The following is a 25,234-nucleotide window of genomic DNA, read 5'->3' as shown; positions in this document are numbered from 1 at the left end:
AATTTTTCCCTTTACGTGTATTAATATTTGCTTTATGTATTTAGATGCTCCAATGTTGGGTGCAGATTTACAATTGTTATATCCTCTTATTGGATTGATCACTATGTAATACCCTTATTTGTCTCTTGCTGCAGTCTTTGGGGGTTTTTTTCTTTCTTTTTTTTAAGAGAGAGTGTGGGCGGAGAGGCGAGAGAGAATCTTCTTTTTTTAAGATTTATTCGTTTATTTGAGAGCAAGTGAGAGCTGGGGGCAAGGCAGAGGGAGAGGGAGAGAGCAAATCTCAAGCAGACTCCGCACTCAGCAGGGCACCTATGTGGGGCTCAATCTCATGATCCTGAGATCATGACCTCAGCTGAAATCAAGAGTCAGGCACTTAACCAACTGAGCCACCCAGATGCCCCTGCAGTCTTTGTTTTAAAGTTCATTTTATATGTTAACTGAATTTAAAAATGTCAAAAAATGAAATAAATAAAAATAAAAAATAAAGTTCATTTTGTATGATGTAAGTATTGCTACCCTGGCTCTCTTTTTTTTTTTTTTCCTTTTTCCATTTACATGGAATATCTTTTTCTATCCCTTCACTTTCAGTCTGTAGATGTCTTTAGGTCTGAACTAAATCTCTTGCATGCAGCATATAGGTGGGTAGGTGGGTCTTATTTTTTCATCCCTGCCATCACCCTGTGTCTTTTGACTGGAGAAGTTAGACCATTTACATTTAAAGTAATTATTGATAGGTATGTACTTATTGCCATTTTGTTCATTGTTTTCTGGTTGTTTTTGTAGTTTCCTGTTCCTTTTTTCTTCTCTTGCTCTCTTTCCTTGTGATTGATGACTTTCTTTAGTGTTATACTTGGCTCTCTTCCTCTTTATTTTTAGGGTATCTATTATAGGTTTTTGGTTTGTGGTTACCATGAGGTTTATACATAACATCCTACGTATATAGTAGTCTGTATTAAGTTGATGGTCACTTAAAGTCAAACACATTCTAAAAGAACTTCATTTTTACTCCCCTTGCCACATATTATGTATATGTTGTCATATTTCACATCTTATTTTGTGAGTCCCCTTAACTAATTTTGTAGCTGTATTTTTTAATCGTTATATGTTGGGGTGTGGATCTCCTTGGGTTCATTTTGTTTGGAACTCTGTGTACTTCCTGAGCCCTGATATCTCTTCTCTTCCTCAGGTTAGGGAAGTTTTAAGCTATTATTCCTTCAGATAAGTTTTCTGCCACATTCTTTCCCTTTTTGCCTGCTGGCACCCATATAATGCAAATGTTTGTTCACTTGATGTTACCCAAGAGATCCTCTAACCAATCCTCCTTGTTTTTTGTTCTTTTTCCTTTATTGCTGTCCAGTTTGGGTGCTTCCCATTACCCTGTCTTCCAGATCACTGATCTGTTCTTCTGTATCCTCCAATCTACAATTGATTTCCTCTAATGTATTTTTCATTTCAGTTATTGTATGCTTTAATTCTTATTGGTTCTTTTTTTAAATATTTTTTATCTCTTTGTTGAAGTTCTCACTGCATTTATCCACCCCCTCTCCAGTCCAGTGAGCATCTTTATGACCATTACTTTGATCTCTTTGTGTTGATTGGTTATCTCTGTTTCATTTAGCTCTTTTTAAAAAATGTTTTATCTTCTTCTTTCATTTGGAGAATATTCCTCTGTCTCTTCATTTTGCTTGATGTTCTGTGTTTGTTTCTATGAATTAGGCAGAACAGCTACTTCTCCTAAACTTGAAGGAATGGTTTTGTATATGGTCATTCCCTATGTAGACCATGTATTAAGCCATCATTTTTAATGGTTGTGTAATATTTCATTGTATGAATGAGCAAGTACTGTTTTCACTAATCTCTGGTCATGTAAGTTGTGTCTAATGTTTCTATATTACAAATGATTGTGTGACGAATGTGATGAACATCTGGTACATTTATTTTGCACACTTGTCTGATCATTTATGTAAGTAGAGTCCTTAAAAATGGAATTATTTGGTCAAGAGATACTGAAACTTTTGCTATATATTATAAAATCTCCCTTCGAAATGGTTGTACCAATTTCTAGCCCCAACAGCAACATGTGAGAGGATTAATTTCATCATATCCTCACCAACATTGAATATTATCATTCTTTTTCATCTACAATCTGGTAGGCAAAAACAGTATCCTATTGTCTTAAATTGAATATATTTAAAAACTAGTGAAGCTGAAGTTCATATGTGGGCTGATTGTGGTCTTTTAAAACTCCATTGTAAAGTGCTAGTCCTTGTCCTTTGCCTTTCTATTGGGTTGTTGCCATTTTTTTGTTGTTGTTATTGGGTTGTTTCATTGTAAGAGCTCTTTAAAAAGTAAGTATTTAGTATTAACCCTTCGTCTGTTGCATACGTCTCCATTCGTCATTTTCCTTTTGACTTTATAAGAGGCAATATAGGGAGAGGTGAAAAGCATGGCTCCTGAGACAGACTGGCTCTGGCATTTACCAGCTGTGGTATGTGCTGCTTAGGTGCCCTGTCCAGATACCCTTTACTCACCAGTACCCTCATCTCCCAGACCTGTGAGTTACCTGGGGCTAGTAAGGATTACAGCTGTTCCTCTGTAGAGTTTGTACTACAGGGAGCTGGGGAAGTTAAACCCTACCTCATCCCAACACAGGGATACGAAAAGCTGCCACTCTTCTGTAAAGAGCAGGCTAATTTTATGGTTTATGCTCTAGACTCTAGAGACCTCCCTATATGAATCAGACCAAGGCTAAGATTTTCCAAGATCCATTCTTACTTGGCCCTTTTCTGTTTCCTATCCTGTTTCACTTTTCACTCTTTTCCTTACAGGGTCATCCTGAAAAGCCCTTCCTCAATAATCATGCATATTTAATTCTTGTTTCAGGATCTGCTTCTAGGAAACCAACCTAAGATTCTATAAAACGAGTATGCTATTAGTACCTATGTCACAGGTTTGTTGTAAAGAATAAATATTAAAATAATAGTATCTTGTACTTATTATGCATAAGGCATTGTCTTAAACATCTTACACATAATAATTCATTTAGTCCCTATTACCAGTGAGGGTCCAGGTATAATCCTCAAACATATAAATGCTTAGAAAAGTGCTGGTAGCACTGTTAGCAACAGTAACTCTTAGTTATCATTATTTATTAAGTCATTCTACATTTCTTTTTTTAAACCTTTTTTTTAAGATTTCTTTCTTTCTTTCTTTCTTTGTTTTGAGAGAGAGAGAGAAGAGAGGGGCAGAGATAGAGGGAGAAGGAGAGAAGCAGACTCCCCGCTGAGCATGGAGCCTGACAGGGAGCTCGATCTCAGGACCCTGAGATCATGACCTGAGCCAAAACCAAGAGTTGAATGTTTAACAAACTGAGCCACACAGGCACCCCTATTAAATCATTCTACATTTCCAATGGAAGATTAAATCTGTTAATAGGCTGTTGCCCCTCGATTTTGAGGTCTCTTTCCCATGCCCCTTTTCTTAGGTATTTCTTTAGAAAGCTCTTTCCCCCTCATTTTTTTACTCTTTTATTCCAAAAGGTAGAGCTACCAAGTCCACATCCTTCCTGAGGAACTTCTATACCTAACATTCTGACTTGGTTTCAGTGAAGGCAGCACTGTTATTCTCTTATAGACTTTTTTGAAAAGGGAAGAAACAAGTGTTTCTCCTTGATTATTCAAATTTGCCTTGACTTAATGGTGTCATTTATAACTCAGAGGAAAGTCCAGCCACTGTAGCTTTATCTTAAAAACAAAACAGGGGCACCTGGGTGGCTCAGTCAGGTAAGTGTGTGCCTTTGGCTCAGGTTATGCTATGTCCCTAGCACCCAGTGCAGTGTTTAGCACATAATAGGTACTTAAACACACGTGTTCTTGAATAGATGAATGAGTGAATTTACAAGGCGAGAAAGAGCAATGACATCAGTTCAGAGTGGTATGCACATATTTACCACTTACTGGGGTCATCACCTCCTTTTTTCATCTTTATCCATCTACGATCATTTTCCTTCTTCTTGAAGGATAACCTTTATAACTTCATTAGTGAGGGTCTGTGATGGCAAAATCAGTTTTTGTTTACCTAAAAATGCCTCTATTTCACCCTCATTTTTAGAAGATATTTCCACTGGTTAAATAATCCTAGGTTGACAGTCATTTTCTCTCAGTACATTCTTCTGGCTTATATTTTTACAGTTGCAAAGTCACCTGTCAGCTGAGTGTTGTTTCATTGGAGGTAGTCAGCCTTTTCTCTTGCACTGGTTTTAAAGTTACTTCTTTGTTTTTGGTGCTCTGCATTTTCATTATGTTATGTGTAAATATCTTTTTTCTTTTTCTCTTTTTAAAATCTTTCCTAAAGTATTGTCCATTTTCTTCTCATTCTAGAATTTCAATTAGACACGTTAGATCTCCCTCTATCCTCTATGTTTCTCTTTTAAATGAAAAAATCAATTTGGTTCTATCTTCTAGTTTGCTAATTTTCTCTTCAGCATGTCTAATCTGCTGTTAAACCTGACCATTGACTTTTTTTTTAGAAAGCACAAGAGCAAATGGGGGGGTGGAGAGGCACAGAGGGAGAGAGATAATCTTAAGCAGGTTCCACAACCAGCAGAGAGCCTGAAGTGGGGCTCAATCTCACGACCCTGAGACCATGATCTGAACTGAAATCAAGAGTTGGATGCTGGGGTGCCCTGGGTGGCCCGGTCAGTTAAGTGTCTGACTATGGCTCAGGTCATGCTCTCAGGGTCCTGGGATCAAGCCCCAGATTGGGCTCCCTGCTCAGCAGAGGTCTGCTTCTCCCCCTCTCTCTCCCTATGCCCCTTTCCCCCTGCTTGTGCACTCTCCCTCTCTCTCTCTCAAATAAATAAGTAAAATCTTAAAAAAAAAAAAAAAAAAAGAGTTGAATGCTTAACTGACTGAGCCACCCAGGTACCCCCTGCCTGTTGACTTTTAAATTCTAAATATTATGTGTAATTTTTTTTTTTTAGTCTATAAGCTTTTCTTTAATGCTTTTTTAAACCTGCCTGTTCACTTTTGGCAGAGCTTTGCTCTTTATTTCTATCTTCAATCTTTTATTTTATTGCTGTAAACCTATTAAACATATTTATACTCTATGACTAGTAATTCCAATTTCAAAATCTTTTATGAGTTTGATTTTGTCATTTTTCCCCTGCTAATTCTTGTATAAGATGCTTTGTTTTTTTTGTATGATTTGTAATTTGAGAGTTCATATTTCTTGGAACTTTTGCTGTGTAAATTTTGGGAGTTTGGATCAAGTTTTTGTCTTAGTCGACTTGAGCTGACAAAATACCGTAAACTGGATTGGTTAAACAAAACATTTATTCCTCACAGGTCTGGAAGCTGGGAAGTCCAAAATCAAGGTGCCAGCAGATTGTGTCTAGTGAGGGCCCATTTCTTGGTTCTTAGAGGGCTGTATCCCTGTGTGTGAGGCTGCTCTTTGGGTCTTTTTTATAAGGGCACTAATCTCATTCATGAGTGCTCCACCCTCTTGACCTAATCAAAGGCCCTATCTCCCTATACTGTCACAGTGGGAATTAGGTTTAAACATATCAGTTTTGGGGAAATACAAACATTCAGTCTCTAGAGGTGATTTGGTTTACCCTTGCCAGGTGCCTAGGGGCACCATCAACCTGAAACTACTTTAAAGTAAATTATGTGCTTGAGTTTCAGACAAGCCAGGTAGAGCAGATTATTGCCTTTCGTGAAAAAACAAACAAAACAAAATACACACACAAAATATCAGGAGATATTTCCTCCTCTATTCTATGCTAAGGATGATTACAGGCAATTTTCTTTTGTCTTCTGTTAAAAGGACTTTGGGAGATCCTGGCTTATGTGTGGAGTCTCTTATTAAAAAGAGTCCTCATCTTGGTAGGACCTGGCCTGGTCTCTTTTTTCCATGTCTCATGAGACCGTGAGAACTAAAACTCAAGTTCAACTGCTTATCTATTTCCCTAGTTCCTAGCTTCTGAATAATCCTTAATTGAATGCTAGGTCATCGATAAATTTTCTATTTTTTAAAAAATATTTGAAAACATTTTAAGTTGTTTTCAGTGAGAGTCAAACAGGGTATCTGGGTTATTACTTTCAGACATGGAAATCTACAGAGTGATTTTCTTCCCTACTTTTTATTCTGAAAAATTCCACATTTCTAGAAAAAGTAAAAGAATAATACATGAATAGTATAGTACAAGAATAAGAGATATATCTTCACCTAGGTCTAATTGTCAATATTTAGTTTGCATTTCTCTCCTTTCTCTGTCTTTTGCTGAACGATTTGCATATAAGTTGCAGAAGTCATGTTTTTTATTCTTAAGTACTTCAGCTTGCATCTCCTAAAAATAAAAAAATTTCCCCTATATAACCATAATTCCAGGTCACCTCCAGGAAAATTAACAGTAATTCTATAATATTGTCTAATATATTATCTATATTCAAATTTCCCCAGTTGTTTCTTAAATGTCTTTTACAGTCTTTCTCTCATTCTCTCTCTCTCTCGGATTTAGGACTCCACAAGATTCATGTACCTTTTTTGGTTGGTTTGTTTTTCATGACAATGATGTTTGTGAAGAGTCTGGGCTAATTATCTTATAGAATATCTGAAATTCTGGTTTTGTTTCAGAGTGTTCCTTTAAAAATATAAACAAATGAAGTTACTCCCATGTTTAAAATCTTCCTCTGGCTACTCTAACATTTACAAAATAAAGCCCAAACTCATTGTCCTTGCTTACAAAGGTCTACATGATCTTGTGTGACTTCACCCTGTATGTTCTTCTCTACCTCGCCTCACTTAAGCCAGCGTGGTCTTTTTCCAGTTTCTCAAACCCACAAAGCTTGCCCTCACAGGCCTTTGCATTAGCTGTTCCCTTTGCCTAATGTTCTCTTCCCTGAGCTTTGCTTAAAAGTTGGCTCCTTATAATTAAAGTCTTGGTTTGAATACTGTCTTCTCAAAGTGGACTTTCTTACCTTGACCCTCAATGTAAAGTTGTCTTTCGGTCATTCACTCTTACATCACCCCCCTTTGAATTCTCTGCATGGCACCTGCCACGACCTGATATTTTTCTTATTATTTATTTTTATTGAACTCCATGAAAGCAAGGGCTGTGCCCCCTCTTGCTCATTACTATATTCCCAGCACCTAGAACAGTTCCTGACACATAGCAGAAACTTAATAAATACTTGCTAAATACTGTCATGAATAAGCTGAAAGTTGAGGGCTGACAAGTAGCCAGCCACTTAAAGGGCCTGAGGGAAAACAATTTTGGCAGGGGCAACTGCCGGGGAGAAGGCCCTGAGAGAACCCTGAGGCTTGGTCTATTCTAGGGATGGAGGAATGTCCTGTGTACTTGGAGCAAAGTAACCTAGGAGGAGAAGGAACTACAGGAGAGTAGAGAGAAGGGTAGGGCAAGATGACTTAGGGCTTTGTGGGCTGTGGTAGAGAATTTAGATTTTATTTTAAATCAAATGATAAATCACTAAAGGTTTTCAAATAGAGTGACATAATCTGATTTATGCCTTTTAAAAGATCATTTAAAAACTAATTCAACTTGAGTACGGTGGAGATAACTAATACCAGTGATAGAAAGTCACTTGCGTTAAGAGAAGGTTTGCAGGTGGGATATAATGATTCATTTTGGACAATGGGATAGGATGTTTTCCTATCAACATCCCCAAAAAATTTATGAGTAAGAAGGAATTATAATACCTACCTCTGAAATGGTACAGCCATCTAATTCAGTTGTTTGTAAGTGCCTGATATTAAAGGTAGTTGTTGATAATGATAATAGGTATCATTTATCAAGCAGTCAGGCACTATTTTAACCCCTTATCAAAACTTACCTCACGGAAGCATAACCACGACTTTTATTACCTGTGTTTTACAGTTGAGGAAACTAAGGCTAAAGAGGATAGGTAACTCCTTCAAGGTCAATCAGCCTATAAGTGGCAAAGATGTAACTCAAATCCAGGTCAAGTTTGATGCCAAAGCTGTTATTTTAACCAATTTGCCATAACACGGTCCCAGGAAGAGAAATGCTGCTTGGATCACTGGTTATGGCCATCATTCAGAGAGATACTCAAAGTGGGGTTTTCTCTAACACATCCTTAAGCCTGCAGAAACATTTAAATTTCATTTCAGTGGAGAAATATTTGAGAAATAATCTAATTCATCCGATTCTTTAGCCCAGAGAGTCTGTAGTCTTGGTATTTTTGTGAACAACCGAGACCTATGTTTTGCTTAAACCTGATGTGGACAAGGTGCATGGCAATAAAACTGACTTTTCCCAGCGTATCTGAATATAGCGGCCTGAAACTAAGTGCCACCCAGTTTTCCTGGGAACTGGCAACTCTGCAGTCAGCACAAGTTTGCTTTCTTAACAGCTGGAGACGCCGGAATTGTGACAGGGCCGCAAGAACTGAGGCTGCCTTGTTCTGACTTTGACACGGGTCCCTCTGTTCCTGTCACAGAGCCCTTTTTCTTAAACATCCCGCCTATGACACTTGGGAAACTCGTTCTCTAGGCTGACCCGAGCCCCAAGCGCAGGACGCATTTGTTCTGGGCGCCCATCTTTTAAAGGGGTCTGCGGCCAGACCCTCTCTGAACACTGCCTGGGCGATATTTCTCTCTCCACCCTGCAGTGTCTGAAGAAGAAATCAGAGGGCAGGAAAGCAGTTTCAACTTGCTGGTTGAGGACAGACCCCAGAACAGAGGGGGCCAAGCCCCCCAGGGTCCCCGTCAACCCGCCGCGCAGCGCCCCGCCCGCCCCGGACCGCCGAGGCTGAGGCGCAGACTACCGCCCCGCCCCCCGCGCTGGCCATTGGCGGGTCCGAAAGACGCGGGGCGTTGTCGGTTTGAATGGGAGCTCCTGGAGCTGGGGCGCAGGCGCAGAGGAGGGGAGCCGTGGAGGCCGGCGGCTCTGAGGGACCCCTGGGTGGCGAGGAGGGCCGCGCGAGCTCTGGCCCACGTGACCTGAGACGAGCGGGGGCGGGGGGCGCACGCCTGCCTCCCGCGGTGCCTCTGCCTGGCGAGGAGCCCCCGGCGCGCGGACCCGCCTAGGGGAGGGGCCGCGGCCACCCGTCCGTCGCCTGAGGCGGCCGCTGCTGCAGCTGCGTCCCTTCCGCCGCGCTCTCGGGACTCGCCGGCCCGCGGGAGGTGAGTTCTGAGGCGTCTGAGGGCGCCCCGCGGAGGGAGCTGACGGGGAGGGGCGTGTGGTGCGGCGCTGGGTGGGGAGCTTCTGTGTCCCGGGTGTGGGGGCCGCCCGCTTTGTTCGGGTGGGCGGCGGGGACCCGAGTGAGGAAACCCGAAGCGGGATGGGCAGCAGCTGGCTGAAGTGCGAGTTGCTTTCTTGTTGCGAGATTTTTAAATGAGAGTCAAGTTTGAGAGCTTTGTTCCCTAACTTTTTAAAAATAAAAAGTATGATAGGGCACAGCGACTCCTCACGTATTCTGAGTGTAACAGTGGATTAAACACCTGAATCGCCGTGGAATTAACCCGAGGCAGGTAGCTTTCACTTGTAGGCAGGCGCTTGCTGTTTAAGCCGGCAGTGTTTGTCAGACACCTGCGTTTGCGTTTCAGTTCATGAATTCGGGGCACCGACTTGTCGGGTTACCGCAGATATTCGGAGTTGCTGCAAAAAGTTTTAGTAAGCAGAGGATGTTAAGAAAGCCGTATATCCGAAAATCTATATAATCTATAGAACATCTTCGAAGAGTAAAAAAAGAAAAAACGGTGGAAAATCTATAATTTCTTCGTTTTAGTGGTAACCAATTAGATCATTTTAACTAGTACCATTTGAACTCCGTTAAAGAAAACGAGTAAGGATGGAAATTTTATTTGCCTTAATGCATAATTTAACCCTGCCGCAGAGTTAAACGGAGTAGTGTCTTGGCTTTCCTTTCTGTCGACTTGAGTTGGAGTCTTTCTTGGTGTGTGTGGGGTTAACATACCCACCGAGCTGAATTTTCAAGCTGCCACTTTAGAAGGGTGCCTGAAGATATCCGGCCTGATAACCACCACTGTGATTACCTCTGATAAAGACCATTTTTGCTTGGGTTGTCCCTATTCGAGAAGCAACTTTGGTTGGTTCTTACGTTGCTTACGCTTACTTCTAAACAAAGGGACGATCACTTTTGATTGACCTGGGTGTGTGCGAGGAGGGGGGGCGGTGAGGGCAGTCTCAGACTTAACTGGGCTTTGCACCTTACCATGAATTCGTTCTGGCAAGCTCCTTCTTAGGCTATTATTTATAATATAAGGAGTGGAGCAGATACAAAGTAAAAAGTTGTATGGTATTGTTGTAGAGGCGTTTCCCCCAAAATCTGCTTTGGCTAAGATCAGCAGTCTAGTTGTAGTTTCTAATGTTATTAAATCAGACATGATGCAGTGTGGCAAATATTATATTTTAATATAAATCTCAGACTTGGTACTAGGCTAATTACAACGAAGATAGGCTATAGTAATTTTTTAAATGGCCTTGTACTTAAGCATAAAATACGTCTAAGAATTACCTAAACGGTAAAATTTTGTGATTAGTTCTCTGGAATTTGAAATTAAAAACCTGATGTAGATTTAGACTATTCTAAATCTAATAGGCATTCAAAAAAGGCGTAACAGCTACTATCATTATTACTACTATACTTTATTGAGTACTTTTAAGTACCAGAGCCAGGCACTGGGTTAGGTACTCTATAAAATGGATCTCGAATCATCATAGCACATGTTGGATAAGGGTCGTTATGCCCAAACCAGCTCTGAGAGTTTAACTAGCTCAAGATCATATAACAAATAAGTCAAACTGTGGCCTGATCCCAGAGCACATGCTCTATTGCTTCTCTGCGACTGTTTAAATCTTCTCCAGGTCTCTGGATTCCATTTGTAGGGATATAATCCACTTTTAAGATGCCTGTAGGTGTTGTGTTTTATTGGGAACTATGCAGAAATATTTCAGTCCTCCTTTTAGGACTGCTGTCTTCCTTTCAGTACCTTATAAATCATATAACATTTTCAATATCCTGTAATCATCTTTATAAAAACAGTAAAAAAATTAAGACTTTCCTGAGTTATTTACATGAATATACTCTTTACTGTAGAGGAGATATGTATTAAAGCCCAGTTTTCTCACTAGTATAGGATTCTTTGCTGCTTCCTAGTTCTTATCTTCTTCCCAGGCAAGAAATTTTAAAAAGTTTCTTGGGCATCAATTATGTGCAAAGCAATTTGCTTGGTGTTTTGAGATGACAAGAAAAAACTTCCTATTCAGTAGTTGCTTCTGGAGTTTTCGAAGTTATCTTCCTTCTGTCTCCTTCCTCTACCCTATCTGTTGCTGCCAGTTTATCTAACACAGATCCGACTTTGCTATTCCTTTGTTGAAAAAATTGCAAGGTGAAATACAAGGCCACATACATATTCACAGACCCTAACACTTTAATACCTTCTTAGACTTCTCTTTTCCTACTCCTAACCGTGTGCTTGTCCTGGGCATACATTCTGTGCATTCTTACCTCCTTGCTTTTGCTTGAGCCATTTCCCTGTGACTGGAATGCCTTTCCTTCACTTGCCTAATAAGGTCTACCCATCCTTCAAGGTGCAGTACAGATACCCTTGCTTCCAAAAAGCTTTCTCTGGTCCTTTTTATTTAGAATCATTCTTCCCATATCATCTCATAACATTACTGAATTGAATAAAACATTTTTCCACAGGATAGTGATAACTTTTGGAAGAAGACAAAGTTATATTTTCCTATAAAGAATTAAAACTCTCTAGGGACCCTTCTTAGACATTTTTAACCCTCTTGCATTTGGGATTTATTTCTCCTTAAAAAGAAAAACAAACTTATACTTATTTATTAATAAAAGTATTACAGATCAGAAAGTGCAAGGACTAATATATATACATTCAAGGGGTTTTTTGGGTAGAAATTGGGCTTAGTGTGAATCATCAGTGTTTCTGTATTGCAGACATATTCTTGTGATCTCCTGGTTTTGTAACCTGAGTAGTCATTCGGAAAGCACTGAAAATATAATTGGGATTGATGAAAATTTAGAATGTCTTTTTTTTTTTTTAAGAGTCTCATTACTATGTCTTTTATAACTTTGGTATTGTAATACTTCTACATACCCAATTTTATGTGTTTCGAACAGTTAACTAGAAATCCTTTGTCTTATGCAGGTGTTTAATTGAAACTCTCAAAAGGTTATTAATTTTACTAATGGATTAAAAGAACCATATCTATTTAACATTATTTTATAGGTGAGAAAATTAACATTATTTGTTAACTCTGGGCTTCAGTTTGATGAGAAATAAAACTAAGTAATAGGGAGGAAAGTACTAATTTTATTCTAATGAACATACTTATTCCTTTAGTTGAACGTACACACACACACACACACACACACACTCCATGCCCAGCGTGGAGCCCAACACGGGACTTGAACTCACAACCCTGAGATCAAGACCTGAGCTGAGACCAAGAGTCGGATGGTTAACTGACTGAGCCACCCAGGCAGCCCTATATTTATAAATATAAATAAGTAATCTTGGGGTGCCTGGCTGGCTCAGTTGGTGGAGCATGTGACTCTTGATCTCAGGTTTGTGAGTTCGAGTCCCACGTTGGGTGTGGAGCGTACTTAAAAAAAAATAAGTAATCTTCTTGGAGCAGGACTTTTGATTGAATAACTGCTTTGTAGGAAAAAAGGAAACCAAGATAAGGGATGTTGAATAAAAGTAATCTCCCTTTTCTCCTTAAAATTTTGAAGCAACTACTTCATCCTCTTGAATTATTGTAATCACTGAGGGTTATAATTACAAAACAGCAGTTTTAGTGATTAGCGTAGTCACTGGCATAATTCAGATTGACTCCATGTATAATCTAAAAATAGAGTCCCTCTCTAGTTTATCACCCCTCCCCCCAGAAAAATCTTCAGTATTTAACTTCTTCCTGATTTATCATGGGCTGCCAAACCAAAGACACTAAGAGTTTGCTCATGCAATAATTATTATATCCATAGTGCTTTGTGTAGAGACTTGGAAACTGGTATTGACCTACAGACTTTCAGCATTTCTCATGTAAGTGGACTCATACTTGGTCCTTTCTCACTGTTTAACAACAGCAAAGGCTTGAAATATTCAGATCTTTTTCTTCTTCTAGATTACATTTTGTTTTTGTATTTATCTAATTTGAAATTTCATATATGGTTTATTTATATTTGGTTATCCAGGGAGCACAATTCATTGGAGTCCTTAAATATAAATGTTTCTCATCAAAAAAGGAAGTTTATGCGTCGTTTAGTTGTTTAGAGTGGTGAGCTTTTAGGTATAAACATTGAAAACATGAAAAGGAATTCTTATTATATATTGCTAAAATTGTTTGGATTATACTACTCTGAAGTGGTTGCATTTGTGTTTTGAAGGGCCTTGGCTCTGGATCTGAATTTTTTTTTAAATCTGCCAAGAATAAAAATGAGAGTTTGAAATTAATACTATCTTAGTTTGCCTGTATTTGATATTTTTCATAATGACCTTTGAGAATTAATTTCAAATACACTTGGACACCCTTCTGACTGGTGGTATACCTTTAAGATATAGATTTTTTTGGAATCTAGAACCATTAATCTATTCTTTGAATTTTATTCTACTTATTTAGCTGTCAGAAATAGCTTATTAGAAAGTTTTTGTAATAAAATGTGCTTCAGGTAGCAGTTACACAGTTAGTTATGCTTGTTTTCTAAACTAACTTGGGTTAACATCTCACAGACTAACTTTTGATTGTTGCAGACATAAAGATTAGCAATAAATTAAGACTTAACATTAATTGAAGTGCATACTTTAGGATTATATATTTGCTTAAGGAAAACTTTATTCATATAGTTTTTATAGCATAATCTGTGGTAAATTTGCATTTCTCCAGAATGATAGAGAATAGAAGCATCTTCTTAACTAAGCAGTATGATTGTTTATTAATTTGGGATTATGTAATTTACATTTGCTATGTATGACAGTTATTAGTGGGTACTAACGCCATGTTCAACACTATGCATAGATATATATGGATATACACACATGTACATACAGAACCTTGAGTTATCTTTAGTTCAGAGTATTATGTAAAAATTTGTTTACATTATTGGTTTAGAGATTGAGTATGTTGAAAAAGAATCAGAACTATTATGCATTGCTTTAATTTTTTTTCTTTCATTGCAGTTTCTCTTTAATTTTGCTGACTCACTGCAGTATTAACATTGAGATCTCATTGGTACTTTAAAAATATTATAATTTAAGGATGTGCAAAAATTCAGAAATGTCAGTCAGTTTTTTTTTTTACTTCTCAGATTCCTTCCCATTTATCAAATTTTATCTGATTTCAAATTATCTCGTTTGATATCTTTATTTTTTTCAGCTGTTATTTGTGAATATAGAACTTTACCAAGTACAAGTTTAATAGAAGTATTCTACTTTTTCCAATTCAAAGTCTAATGCATTTTCTCCTCTTGGAAATATCCTGCTCGTAATCCAATTTATCAGTCACTGTGTACTGCTACTATTCCATCTACCTTGAAAATTGGAAATCTTTTAAGTTCTCTGTTATTGCTTGACCTTTGCCTCTCACATCTAGTCAGAGAGCATTGTTTTTCCTTTTTCTTTAGGCACTTCTAGCCAGATTACTTAATCCAGTACCTAGCCATTCTTGGGTCTGACTTCCCTTGCTTTAAGCACTAATTTCCCACATCGGTCGTATATTCTGATATCAAAATAATTTTTTTTTGCATTTAGTTGGCTCTTCAACATCTGCCACCCTAAAATCAGGCTGTGAACTTTTCTCTCTGTTGGACTTTGTTTTGGCATTCTTCTTTATTACCCCCATTATTAGTACAATGTGTGTTTGTTATAACCTGTACCCTTAAGTCTAATATAAAAGAACTTCATTTAAAATATTTTCTTGATTCTTCTTCCATATTTATCCCTGCTCAGATTGATAAAGGACTACTGTATCTGACTTGAAACATTGCAACTGAGAGGGATTTGGAGAATTTGACTATTGAACCTTAGAGGGAATTATTAGGATAAGAAAAGTTTAAAGAATTTAGATTATCTCATCTGGAGGTAAGAAAAGTAAGTTATATTTATTGTCTGATGGGTGTTACCAGTTTGTAGAGATACTTAAAAGAAAGAATCAGACCAGAGGTTATTGGCATTTAAGTTGGAAGGTTTGGATAAATTGAAAGGACAAAAGATATACATGTAACTGTCTATCCCCTATGTTTTGCCGTCACTTAGTTCGCAAATATTTTACTGCCAATGGAGTAAAGGCTAGGATTTATTTGCTGTGATTGCATACCTTGGACAGTGCCTAGAAGTCCACCTACCTGTGTAATGGGAGTCTGCCTATTTTGACTTCCTAATCAGGTTATTAAATGTGAGGCAATCAGAGTTATATACTACTTTATCTTTCTGTATGCTTTTGTCAGTTTCTAGCATATAGAAAAAAAATATTTCTTTTTATTTCTCTGCGGTCAGACCAAAATGTTCTGAGAGTTTTTGTTAGCAGTGAGGTTTTGGGAGCACTGTTTTTTAAAACCTGGGAGATGCTATGAAGGACATATGTTTCCTTGTAAATTATTAGTTATAAGTCTTAATGGAGATTGGAGATTAAATTTGATGACTTCTTAACGTTCTTTCACAATCTGTAATTTCCATTCTATTTCCTGGTCCTGTCATTAAATTTTCTTATCCTAATGAACGTAATTTAATATTTATTGCAGATTTTATTACTGTTACGCTGGTAATTTATAAACTATGTGTTATATATGAAGTGGGTTTGTTGACTCTGTGTAATGTGGAGCATGAATGAACACATTGTTACTAAATTGGTTAGAGAGTTCTCGCAAAATCAGTCATTGAATCAAGAATTGCTTTTTAGTTCAGGGAATAATGATAAGAAATGCTACTTTATTGTTAAGGAGATTGTAATGTAAGAGTGACTTGTTTGGGATACACGTCTTTTGAGACTTGTAAAACCATATCATAAACTGTCCTTACTGTCTTCTTGCTTGTTTTAATTATTTTTAAAATGTTTCTCTGTGCAGTCTTAAGTAAATTATTTCACAATTCCATTTATATACATTTGTTAATTTGACTCCGTGTTTACATTTTAATAAGTATGGAGTTAACATTTCTTAATGGTTGGTAAAATTTGGAATCTCATGATCTGGATGAAAAAATATTTCAATTGTAACTTAATTCAAAGTTGAATTTTTTCTAACACTTCACCTTCTGCCCCATTTTATAAATAACAGCCTATACCTCAGGGTGGGTAGGGGAAGACCTTCGGGTTGACATTTTAGCTGTTGTGTAATCTAGATGTACTTTGAAGCTATTGCTATTAATATCTACGCTAATTCCTTTATAGTGTTTTGTTTATTAAGGAGTCACAATGGAATTCTGAGCAAAAGAAAAAGAGGTTTGTTGGGTTAATAGCTTCTACCCTTTCTTTTCATCCTTTCTTAGGACACTGCTTCCTTTGTTGGCCAGGGAAGGGATAAAAGGAATAATATATTTTTTTTTTATGTCAAACTGATTGTTAATATGAAAACCTCATTTCCTCTGGGAATCTTTTCAGTATTCCCGAGGCTGGTCCTTCCCACCTTCTACCACCTCACAGGTCCGTTTCTGCTCTGTTCCCTACTAACCTCTTTTCTAACTGAACTTGATTAACAAAGCAGTGGGTATGTGTGGTTTAGAATCTAGTTTGTTATAGTTGAGATATTTAAAAGGATGTTATGTGGCAAAGGAATTAGGTTTATTGGATGGCAACAAAAGGAAAAAATGGGTAAAAAAAAAAGTATGGAACAGATTTCTAAAAGGACTATTCAAAATTAGGATTAGCTGCCTCAAGACCTTTCTGGGAATGCTGTAGTAAACTGTTAGACTAACTGACCTATAGGATTGTTTATAACACTGAGATTCCAGGATTTACTAATTGTGTGTGTGTGTATATAAATTGTATCTACTTATACACACACATACATATATCTTACCTTATTTGTTTCTCTCAACTGCTATCTTAGAAGTTATAGTTTATATCTGATGGCCTGTAGTTTCTCTGTAATATATCTGGGTGTGGGATTCATTTTCATTTATTTAGGATTTAGTGTGTGCTTCTTCAATCTGCTAATTTAAGTCTGTCTTCAATTCTGAAAAAAATCTGTCTTTATCACTGAAGATTTTGCCTTTACTTTTCTTTCTGTTTTTCATTCTAGTACTGTAATTAGACCTCTGTCAGAGCCTCTCATTTTGTCTTCCTTTTCTCTGAACTGCCCTTTTGTATTTTTCATCTCTGTGTCTCTTTATGAATGTCTGGATAATTTCATCAGAATATTATTCTAGTTCACTCATTCTCTCTTTAGCTTATTTGCTGTGCTGTTTAACCAGTACACTGAGTTATTAATACCAATGCTCATAGCAATACTTTTTTAATAGTAGCAAAAAAATACAAAAAACTATAATCCAAATGCCCATCAACAGCAGAATAAAAAATATATTTGGTATTCAATGGGATATGACACAGCAGTGGAAATATGCAAACTGTAGCCATGTGCAACAACAAGTTGAGATGAATCTCGGAAACATGTTAAGCAAAACCATAAAAAATTAAATGATTTAATTTTTAGGCCTATGCAGGTATTGTACCAAGGTTATAAAGACAAGCAAGGGAATAATAAACAAAATTCAGTTTAGAGATCACCATAGAGGGGAAAGGAAGGTGTGATTGGTTAGGTTGAGGCGCCCAGAAGACTTCAAAGGTAGTAATAATGTTCTTTATCTTTAACTGGGTGGTGTTTTATAAATGTTTGCTGTGTCATTCTACTATACACATATTTTCTAAATTTCTTTTGTACCTACTCGGTATTAACAAAAACATTTTAAAGACCTTAAAAAGTAAAAAAAATAAAAATAAAAAAAAAATAAAAAAGACCTTAAAAAGTAAAAATAGAATATACTCTGAGAGCAAATGAACACAAGTATAAGCTAAGTATCAGCACAAATATCTTTTGAAGGAATAAATTTAGAGTTTGGAATTGGCTTGTTCAAATAATTACTGAATTCTCATTTTACCTCTTATAATAGCAATTTTTAAAGCTTAAAGTATCATAATTTTCTCTTTAGATACTCTAACATTCTCCTATATTTATAATAGAAAATATTACATAAATTATTGTATTTTAAAACAATTTAAAAAATTAAGGTACAGATCCCAAATAAATGTAATATATTCACATCCTTACTGAGCAGCTTTATGGCGACAGTTAAGCCCTCTGCTGTTTTTCTCCCATGATTGACATGACAGCAGTCTGTAGAGTTAGCTGTGTGATTATGTACAGATTGGAATTACTTTAGGTTATTCTTTGAAAATAGGACTTCAAGCAAGGCATCTTGTATTCCTTTTGCAGAAATGTTGCGGAAGTGCTGCTGAAAGGGCCAGAGATGCAAGGATTTGGGACACATTTTGAACCTTTAAGCTGTCTGACATTGACCTCCTTTCATTATTAATAAAGAAGAAGCAGGAGCTTAGGATGTATTAACACCAACTCATTAATATACTAACTGGACAATGTTCTGCAACAATTCTACATTGTAAAGAACTGAATTGGGACAAAATAAAATAATTTCATATTTTACTCAGCTTATAATATGACTCGATGGAGGAAAATTTGATAAGCATGAGGGAAGACCATTCTTTTCATATTCGTTACAGGTAAGACTACTGCTTTCTTGGTGGCTTTTAATCCTTATTTAAACATGTATTTAGCTCTGATCATTTCAAATTTCAATTTGAATATATTCAAAATATACTAACCTTAGTTCGTTATCTCCTATAAATGATATTTTCTTTTCGTTGTAGTTGTTTTTATATCGTTTCTATAGGAAAATGGTGATAAAGACCAATTATATAGTTTATTAATGTATGAATAGTTATTTTCTATTTTCTAACTATTGTAATGCAAATATAAAAATGAAATATATTTCTAAATGTTTGGGGTAAAAGATGGATTTGTAATATGGTCAGATGAATGACCTAATTTTTGTGTTTCAGTTTTTAAATGGTGATCTTTTATAAACGAGCTTTTTTTTTTTCTCATATAAATGAGCTTTTTAAAAAGTGGATAACAGGGGCGCCTGGGTGGCACAGCGGTTAAGCGTCTGCCTTCGGCTCAGGGCGTGATCCCAGCGTTATGGGATCGAGCCCCACATCAGGCTCCTCCGCTATGAGCCTGCTTCTTCCTCTCCCACTCCCCCTGCTTGTGTTCCCTCTCTCGCTGGCTGTCTCTATCCTGTCGAATGAATAAATAAAAATAAAATCTTTAAAAATAAATAAATAAAAAAATAAAAAGTGGATAACATTGAAATGGGTGGGTACTTTCTAAACATGATAAATTAATAGCCAGTTTAATATTTAGTGATAAAATATTAATGACATTTTTGGATACCTTTAGGAACAAAGCAGTGATATCTGCATCGTTAACATTTATTCTAGAAGTTCTGGTCATTGCACTAAACAATAAAATGAACATAAACATAAATATTGGAATGAAAAGCATGTAGGTGATTAGGATACTTACAGATTCTTTATCAAAACTGTTATAAGTTAATATTAAACATCAGAACTTGTAGCAATGGGTAGTATTCAGCATTTGTAATAAGTTGAAGTTGGTGGTTACCAAATCGTAGATTCTTAACACATGTTTAGGAAATAGATTTGTTGTCTTTTGGAGCAGATGATTCATGTTAGGGCAAGGTGCCGCCGCAGAAGTTTATATAGGTAAGATGAGGGTATTTCTATTTTTTAAAAAAAGAAGTTTTGAATAAAAGAAATGGAGGACATTCAACATAATTAAAATGAGCTTTTAATATATGAAAGGCCCTCACTCTACCCTTTTGGGCATAGTTCAGAAAACTGGGAGTTATCTTACATGCTTTTTCCCTTCTTACTCTCTGTATCCAGTGTGAAGTCATGCCAGTTTTACCGCCTAAATGTTGTTCCAGATTGATCTACCCATCTGGATCTTCCCTATTACTGCAATAATTTAGGCCCCCATCATCTTCCCTCCAGACTCTCTCTATTCTCCATTCTTACCTCTTTGAATCCATCTTTTTAAATTTGCCGCTAGAGGGCTCAGTCTAAAAACACAGAGCTAACGGAGCAAATTCTGCTTTATCACTGTGGTGGCTCCTAGTCACCTGTGAGGCAGAGCCAAGCTTAACATTGTATATAAGATCTTCCATTTTCTAGCCTCTGTGTATTCCTTTGTCCTTTCTTTCTCCAGTCCTCACCTTGCGCTTTGAGTTCTTGTTCCCTGTACACGCCTTGCTGTTCCATGTCTCTGTGCCTTTGCTCGTGCTGCACCCTATGACTTGAATCATCTACTCCTGGAAACCATTGTGCCCTCCCTGTGCTCACATAACATCATTTCCATATTTCTTTCTTTGCATTAACTACATTAAAATTCATTGCATCTGTTTATATGTTTGTCTCCTCCTTGACCACTCCCTTCTTTGACCATTAACTTCCTTAAGGCAGCCATGATGCCTAGCATGTTGTCTGACTCATAGTGCACCTTTAATGGAATGTCCATTGAATTCCATTGCACATAACTATCAGGTGAATCTAGTAAGTAAGATTTTATCTGTCTTACTAAACATTTCCCAGAGTGGTATACTTCTTCATACTGTAAGAGCAGCAGGTAGGGAGGAGTGGATTATACCTCTGCCTGTAGGAAGGTCTTAGATTTGTCCTTTTTCCACGATAGGTCAAACATGGTTATATATTGGTATAGGACTTCACCGAAAGAAACTTTAAACTCTGTAACTATTTTTAGTAAGAATATGCCAAACAAAGCTCTGGCTTCATCAGTGCTCTAAGATCAGCATTCCTTTTTTTTTTTTTTTTTAAAGATTTTATTTATTCATTCGACAGAGAGAGAGACAGCCAGCAAGAGAGGGAACACAAGCAGGGGGAGTGCGAGAGGAAGAAGCAGCAGAAGAGCCTGATGTGGGACTCGATCTAAGATCAGCATTCTGTATATTGACTGGATTGTTGTATCATTGCAGGGAATACTTTGTGTCCTTTATGTTAGGAGTCGTGGCCTAGTATTAATTACTATTCTACTCTGGTAAACAGGTAGCATGTAATGTGTTATCCGTATGGTTCTTTCATTGTGGAAGTGTCCTCCTCCATCCCTGGAGGAGTTTCTGTGCCACAATGAGTTTGTAATTTTGAAATGGAATAATCCTTCAGACACTAAGGAACCTCCTGAAAGATATCATAATGCTTTATGAAACATTCGGGACCTATTTGTGAAGGTAGAGAGAAATGGAGGCTGATAGTAAAATGAAATTAGTTTCTAAACTTTAAAACATTATATGATTGATTTCAAAGTAATTATTAATTTTTAAGCATGATAATAGTATTAATTTTTTTTGAAAATGACTCTCTTTTAGAGATATATACTAAAATATTTACAAGAGAAATTTTATGCTTTCTGGAATGTACTTCAAAAGAATCTGAGGTTGGAGAATGAGGATGGAAGTAGAGGTGAAACATACTGACAATATTTTATATTGGTAGTGTTGACGTTGAAAGATGGGTATATCAGGTTCATTATCAAACTAGTTCTCTAGTTTTGTATTTCTTTGAGAAATTGCTTTGTTTATACTTGTTTCTATGAATAATAAACACTTCAGTACTTTCATATTGTAAAAATTAGACCATTGCACACACGTTGTAAAGGAATACAGTTTTGGTGTTGAATTCTTCAATTTTGCTAGGTAAATGTGGTTAATATTCTTTCCTCAAGAATAGTTTGAGGTACTGTGGAATGGTGGAAATAGCGTTGGGTTTGGAGACAAAGATAGGATTTCATTTCTCAGCTTTACAGTCCCATGATCTTATTAATAGGTCGTTCAACCTGTCGGAGCATCATTTTCCTCCTCTGTAAGAATACCTATTGAAGAGGGTTATTTTGAGAGTTAAATTTGATATAATATATAGTAAAATCACTTTTAAAACTAAGTTACCAATCAAAATTCAAATCTAAATCAAGATAAATTTACACTACTTTTCTCTTTCACAAAGTAAGCTAGAATAACTCTAGATATATGTGGTAAATTGAATGGATGAAAATTGTTTGTGGGGGCAGGATTGATAATGGAAAAGATCCATGCTCAATTAGAACCTGTAGAAGGTGGAGGGAGCTAAGGTCTGTAGGAGATTTGACAGCCGCAGAAGACAGCACAGTGGAGAAGATGCAGAGCACTGTTGTTTTCAATCTTGAGTCCTCAATCCCATCATTTATTCTTAAATCATATGTAAACCCTTTGAGGGGAGGATTCGATTTGAACATAATCTGTATTAAATCTTTTAGAATGATGTAGCATTGAGGTTTTAATCCTCTTTTGCTTTCACGGGTATACTATGAACACAAGAAACCAAAATTAAGGTAAAGGGAAAAAAATCTAGTGTGGAAGGAAAGTAAATAATGAAATATAAAAATCAAGTTGAAATGACATGAGTTTGTGCAAAAAATGAGGAATTGTGGCTATAATGGCCTGTTAGCAAAAACAAAAACATTTCAGTTAAGGATAGTAGTACTGTGTTTATTTATAGCTATTAGGAGTGTGCTTTCTTTGATTATACAACTAGATAGGCCATTGGGAAGAAAAAGAAACTTCGTATGTGGGATGTATATTTTCCCAGTTTTGTCTTCTACTCTGGGTATGTTCTTTGTTTCCAACCCAGCTGGTAAACAAATGAAGTAATTCTATTCTCTCATAGAGACAAAGAGGTATGAAATTACTTTCTCTCTTACTATTTAATGATCTTCTAAAAAATTTATAAACCAACCTGCCTTGACTACTTTGCAGTTAGATATATTTAGATTGAGGTGTTGGAGATTTTGCCAGAATATTAACTTCTTTTCTAATAAAACTATACCAGAGCCACAATATTTCTTAGAATTAGTCATAAACTAGAGAGTTTTGGACTTTATTTTGGGAATTAATTACTGAAATAAATTTTCTTATTTATTTATTTGTTCGTTCGTTTGCTGGTTCGTTCGTTCATTCATTCAACAGAGAGAGGGACAGCCAACGAGAGAGGGAACACAAGCAGGGAGAGCGGGAGAGGAAGGAGCAGGCTCCCAGCGGAGCAGGGAGCCCGATGTGTGGCTCGACCCCAGAACTCTGGGATCATGCCCTGAGCCAAAGGTAGACGCCCAACGACTGAGCCACCCGGCACCCCTGAAATAACTTTTCTAAGGTAGTTTCCCTCATAGGACATTCTTACTTCATGGACTTCAGAGACAGCTGAGTAGCCAGCAGGGTTCCGGTTTGCTGTCACTCCGTCTAATGAAAATTATCTAAAATGCCTTTTTATTTTTTTATTTTTTATTTTATTTTTTATGTTTTTTTATTATATTATGTTAGTCACCATACAGTACATCCCCGGTTTCCGATGTAAAGTTCGATGATTCATTAGTTGCGTATAACACCCAGTGCACCATGCAATACGTGCCCTCCTTACCACCCATCACCAGTCTATCCCATTCCGCCAGCCCCCCTCCCCTCTGAGGCCCCCAGTTTGTTTCTCATAGTCCATAGTCTCTCATGCTTCATTCCCCCTTCTGATCACCCCCCCTTTCTTTATCCCTTTCTTCCCCTACCGATCTTCCCAGTTCTTATGTTCCACAGATGAGAGAAATCATATAATAATTGTCTTTCTCTGCTTGACTTATTTCACTTAGCATTATCTCCTCCAGTGCCGTCCGTGTTGCAGCAAATGTTGCGTAATCGTTCTTTCTGATGGCTGAGTAATATTCCATTGTATAAATGGACCACATCTTCTTAATCCAGTCATCTGTTGAAGGGCATCTCAGTTCCTTCCACGATTTGGCTATTGTGGACAATGCTGCTATGAACATTGGGGTGCAAATGGCCCTTCTCTTCACTACGTCTGGATCTTTGGGGTAAATACCCAGTAGTGCAATGGCTGGGTCATAGGGTAGCTCAATTTTTAACTTTTTAAGGGACCTCCACACTGTTTTCCAGAGTGGCTGCACCAACCTGCATTCCCACCAACAATGTAGGAGGGATGCCCTTTCTCCACATCCTCTCCAGCAATTGTTGTTTCCTGCCTTGTCAATTTTTGCCATTCTAACTGGCGTAAGGTGGTATCTTAGTGTGGTTTTGATTTGAATTTCCCTGATGGCTAGTGATTTAGAACATTTTTTCATGTGTCTGTTAGCCATAAAATGCCTTTTTAGGGGCGCCTGGGTGGCTTAGTCATTAAGCGTCTGCCTTCGGCTCAGGGCGTGATCCCCGCATTCTGGGATTGAGCCCCACATCATGGTCTTCCCCTGGGAGCCTGCTTCTTCCTCTCCCACTCCCCCTGCTTGTGTTCCCTCTCTCGCTGGCTGTCTCTCTCTGTCGAATGAATAAATAAAATCTTTAAAAAAATAAATAAAATAAAATAAAATCCCTTTTTAAGGGGGCACCTGGGTGGCTCAGTCGGTTGGGCATCTGCCTTCCACTCAGGTCATGATCTCAGAGTCCTGGAATGGAGTCTTGCATCAGGCTCCCAGCTCAGCAAGGAGTCTGCTTCTCCCTCTCCTGCTCCCCCTACTGGTGCGCGTGTGCTCTCTGTCTCTCTCTGTGTCAAATAAATAAATAAATAATAAAATAAAATGCTTTATTAAAATTTTGTAGCTCTTATGACACCAGTCTATAGCTAAATTAATATTATATACAAATATCATTTGGTTTGATGGTTCCATTATATTGTGTAAGCTTCAATCCAGAAAGTCAAATATTTGTGGTGAAGGTATTTATTTGAAGAAGACATTTCTCTGGTTTATATGGATATAGAAAACATGTAAATTTCCAAATTTCCAATTTTTACATGTTTTATATCTGAATAGCCAGTTCTGCCTTATCTCTGATTTCCTGGCCAGCCAGCTACCCATCCTGAACAGATGGTGCTGCTGTGTGTAACTATTTCTTTACCTCTCCCTCAGTGAATACGATCATTAGTATTCCATTGTACCGTGGCATATAATTTTCTTTTAACTAATATTCTATTGATGGACATTTAAATTGCGTGGGGTTTTTTGCTGCTGTGAACATCCTTTCACATATATTTTTTGAATTTGTGTAATATAGCTTTAATATCAAT

The 25,234-nt window shown here is 37.3% G+C and overlaps 1 protein-coding gene across 7 annotated transcripts in view; it reads left to right on the top strand.

Annotated features, from left to right (window-relative positions):
* GPSM2 (G protein signaling modulator 2) overlaps positions 1 to 25,234 on the top strand; it is a 102,126-nt gene that overhangs the window by 36,857 nt on the left and 40,035 nt on the right. For 3 of the 7 annotated variants that reach the window (XM_008703982.2, XM_008703983.2, XM_008703984.2), the window contains one exon: positions 18,459 to 18,763. The exons of 1 other annotated variant lie outside the window; for it this stretch is intronic. In XM_008703982.2, coding sequence (XP_008702204.1) covers positions 18,708 to 18,763 — 56 coding nt within the window. In that variant the 5' untranslated portion in view covers positions 18,459 to 18,707. Of the gene's footprint in view, positions 1 to 8,989; positions 9,166 to 15,045; positions 15,112 to 18,458; positions 18,764 to 25,234 lie in introns of those variants that run through there. 3 more of the 7 variants (XM_040626956.1, XM_008703985.2, XM_040626957.1) reach the window with 3 other exon arrangements.

This window comes from Ursus maritimus, unplaced genomic scaffold, assembly GCF_017311325.1.
Source record: "Ursus maritimus isolate PB19 unplaced genomic scaffold, ASM1731132v1 scaffold_12, whole genome shotgun sequence".
Classification (NCBI taxonomy): domain Eukaryota; kingdom Metazoa; phylum Chordata; class Mammalia; order Carnivora; family Ursidae; genus Ursus; species Ursus maritimus.
The sequence above is the reverse complement of the archived record's forward strand: the minus strand, read 5'-3'. Positions and strand labels throughout refer to the sequence as shown.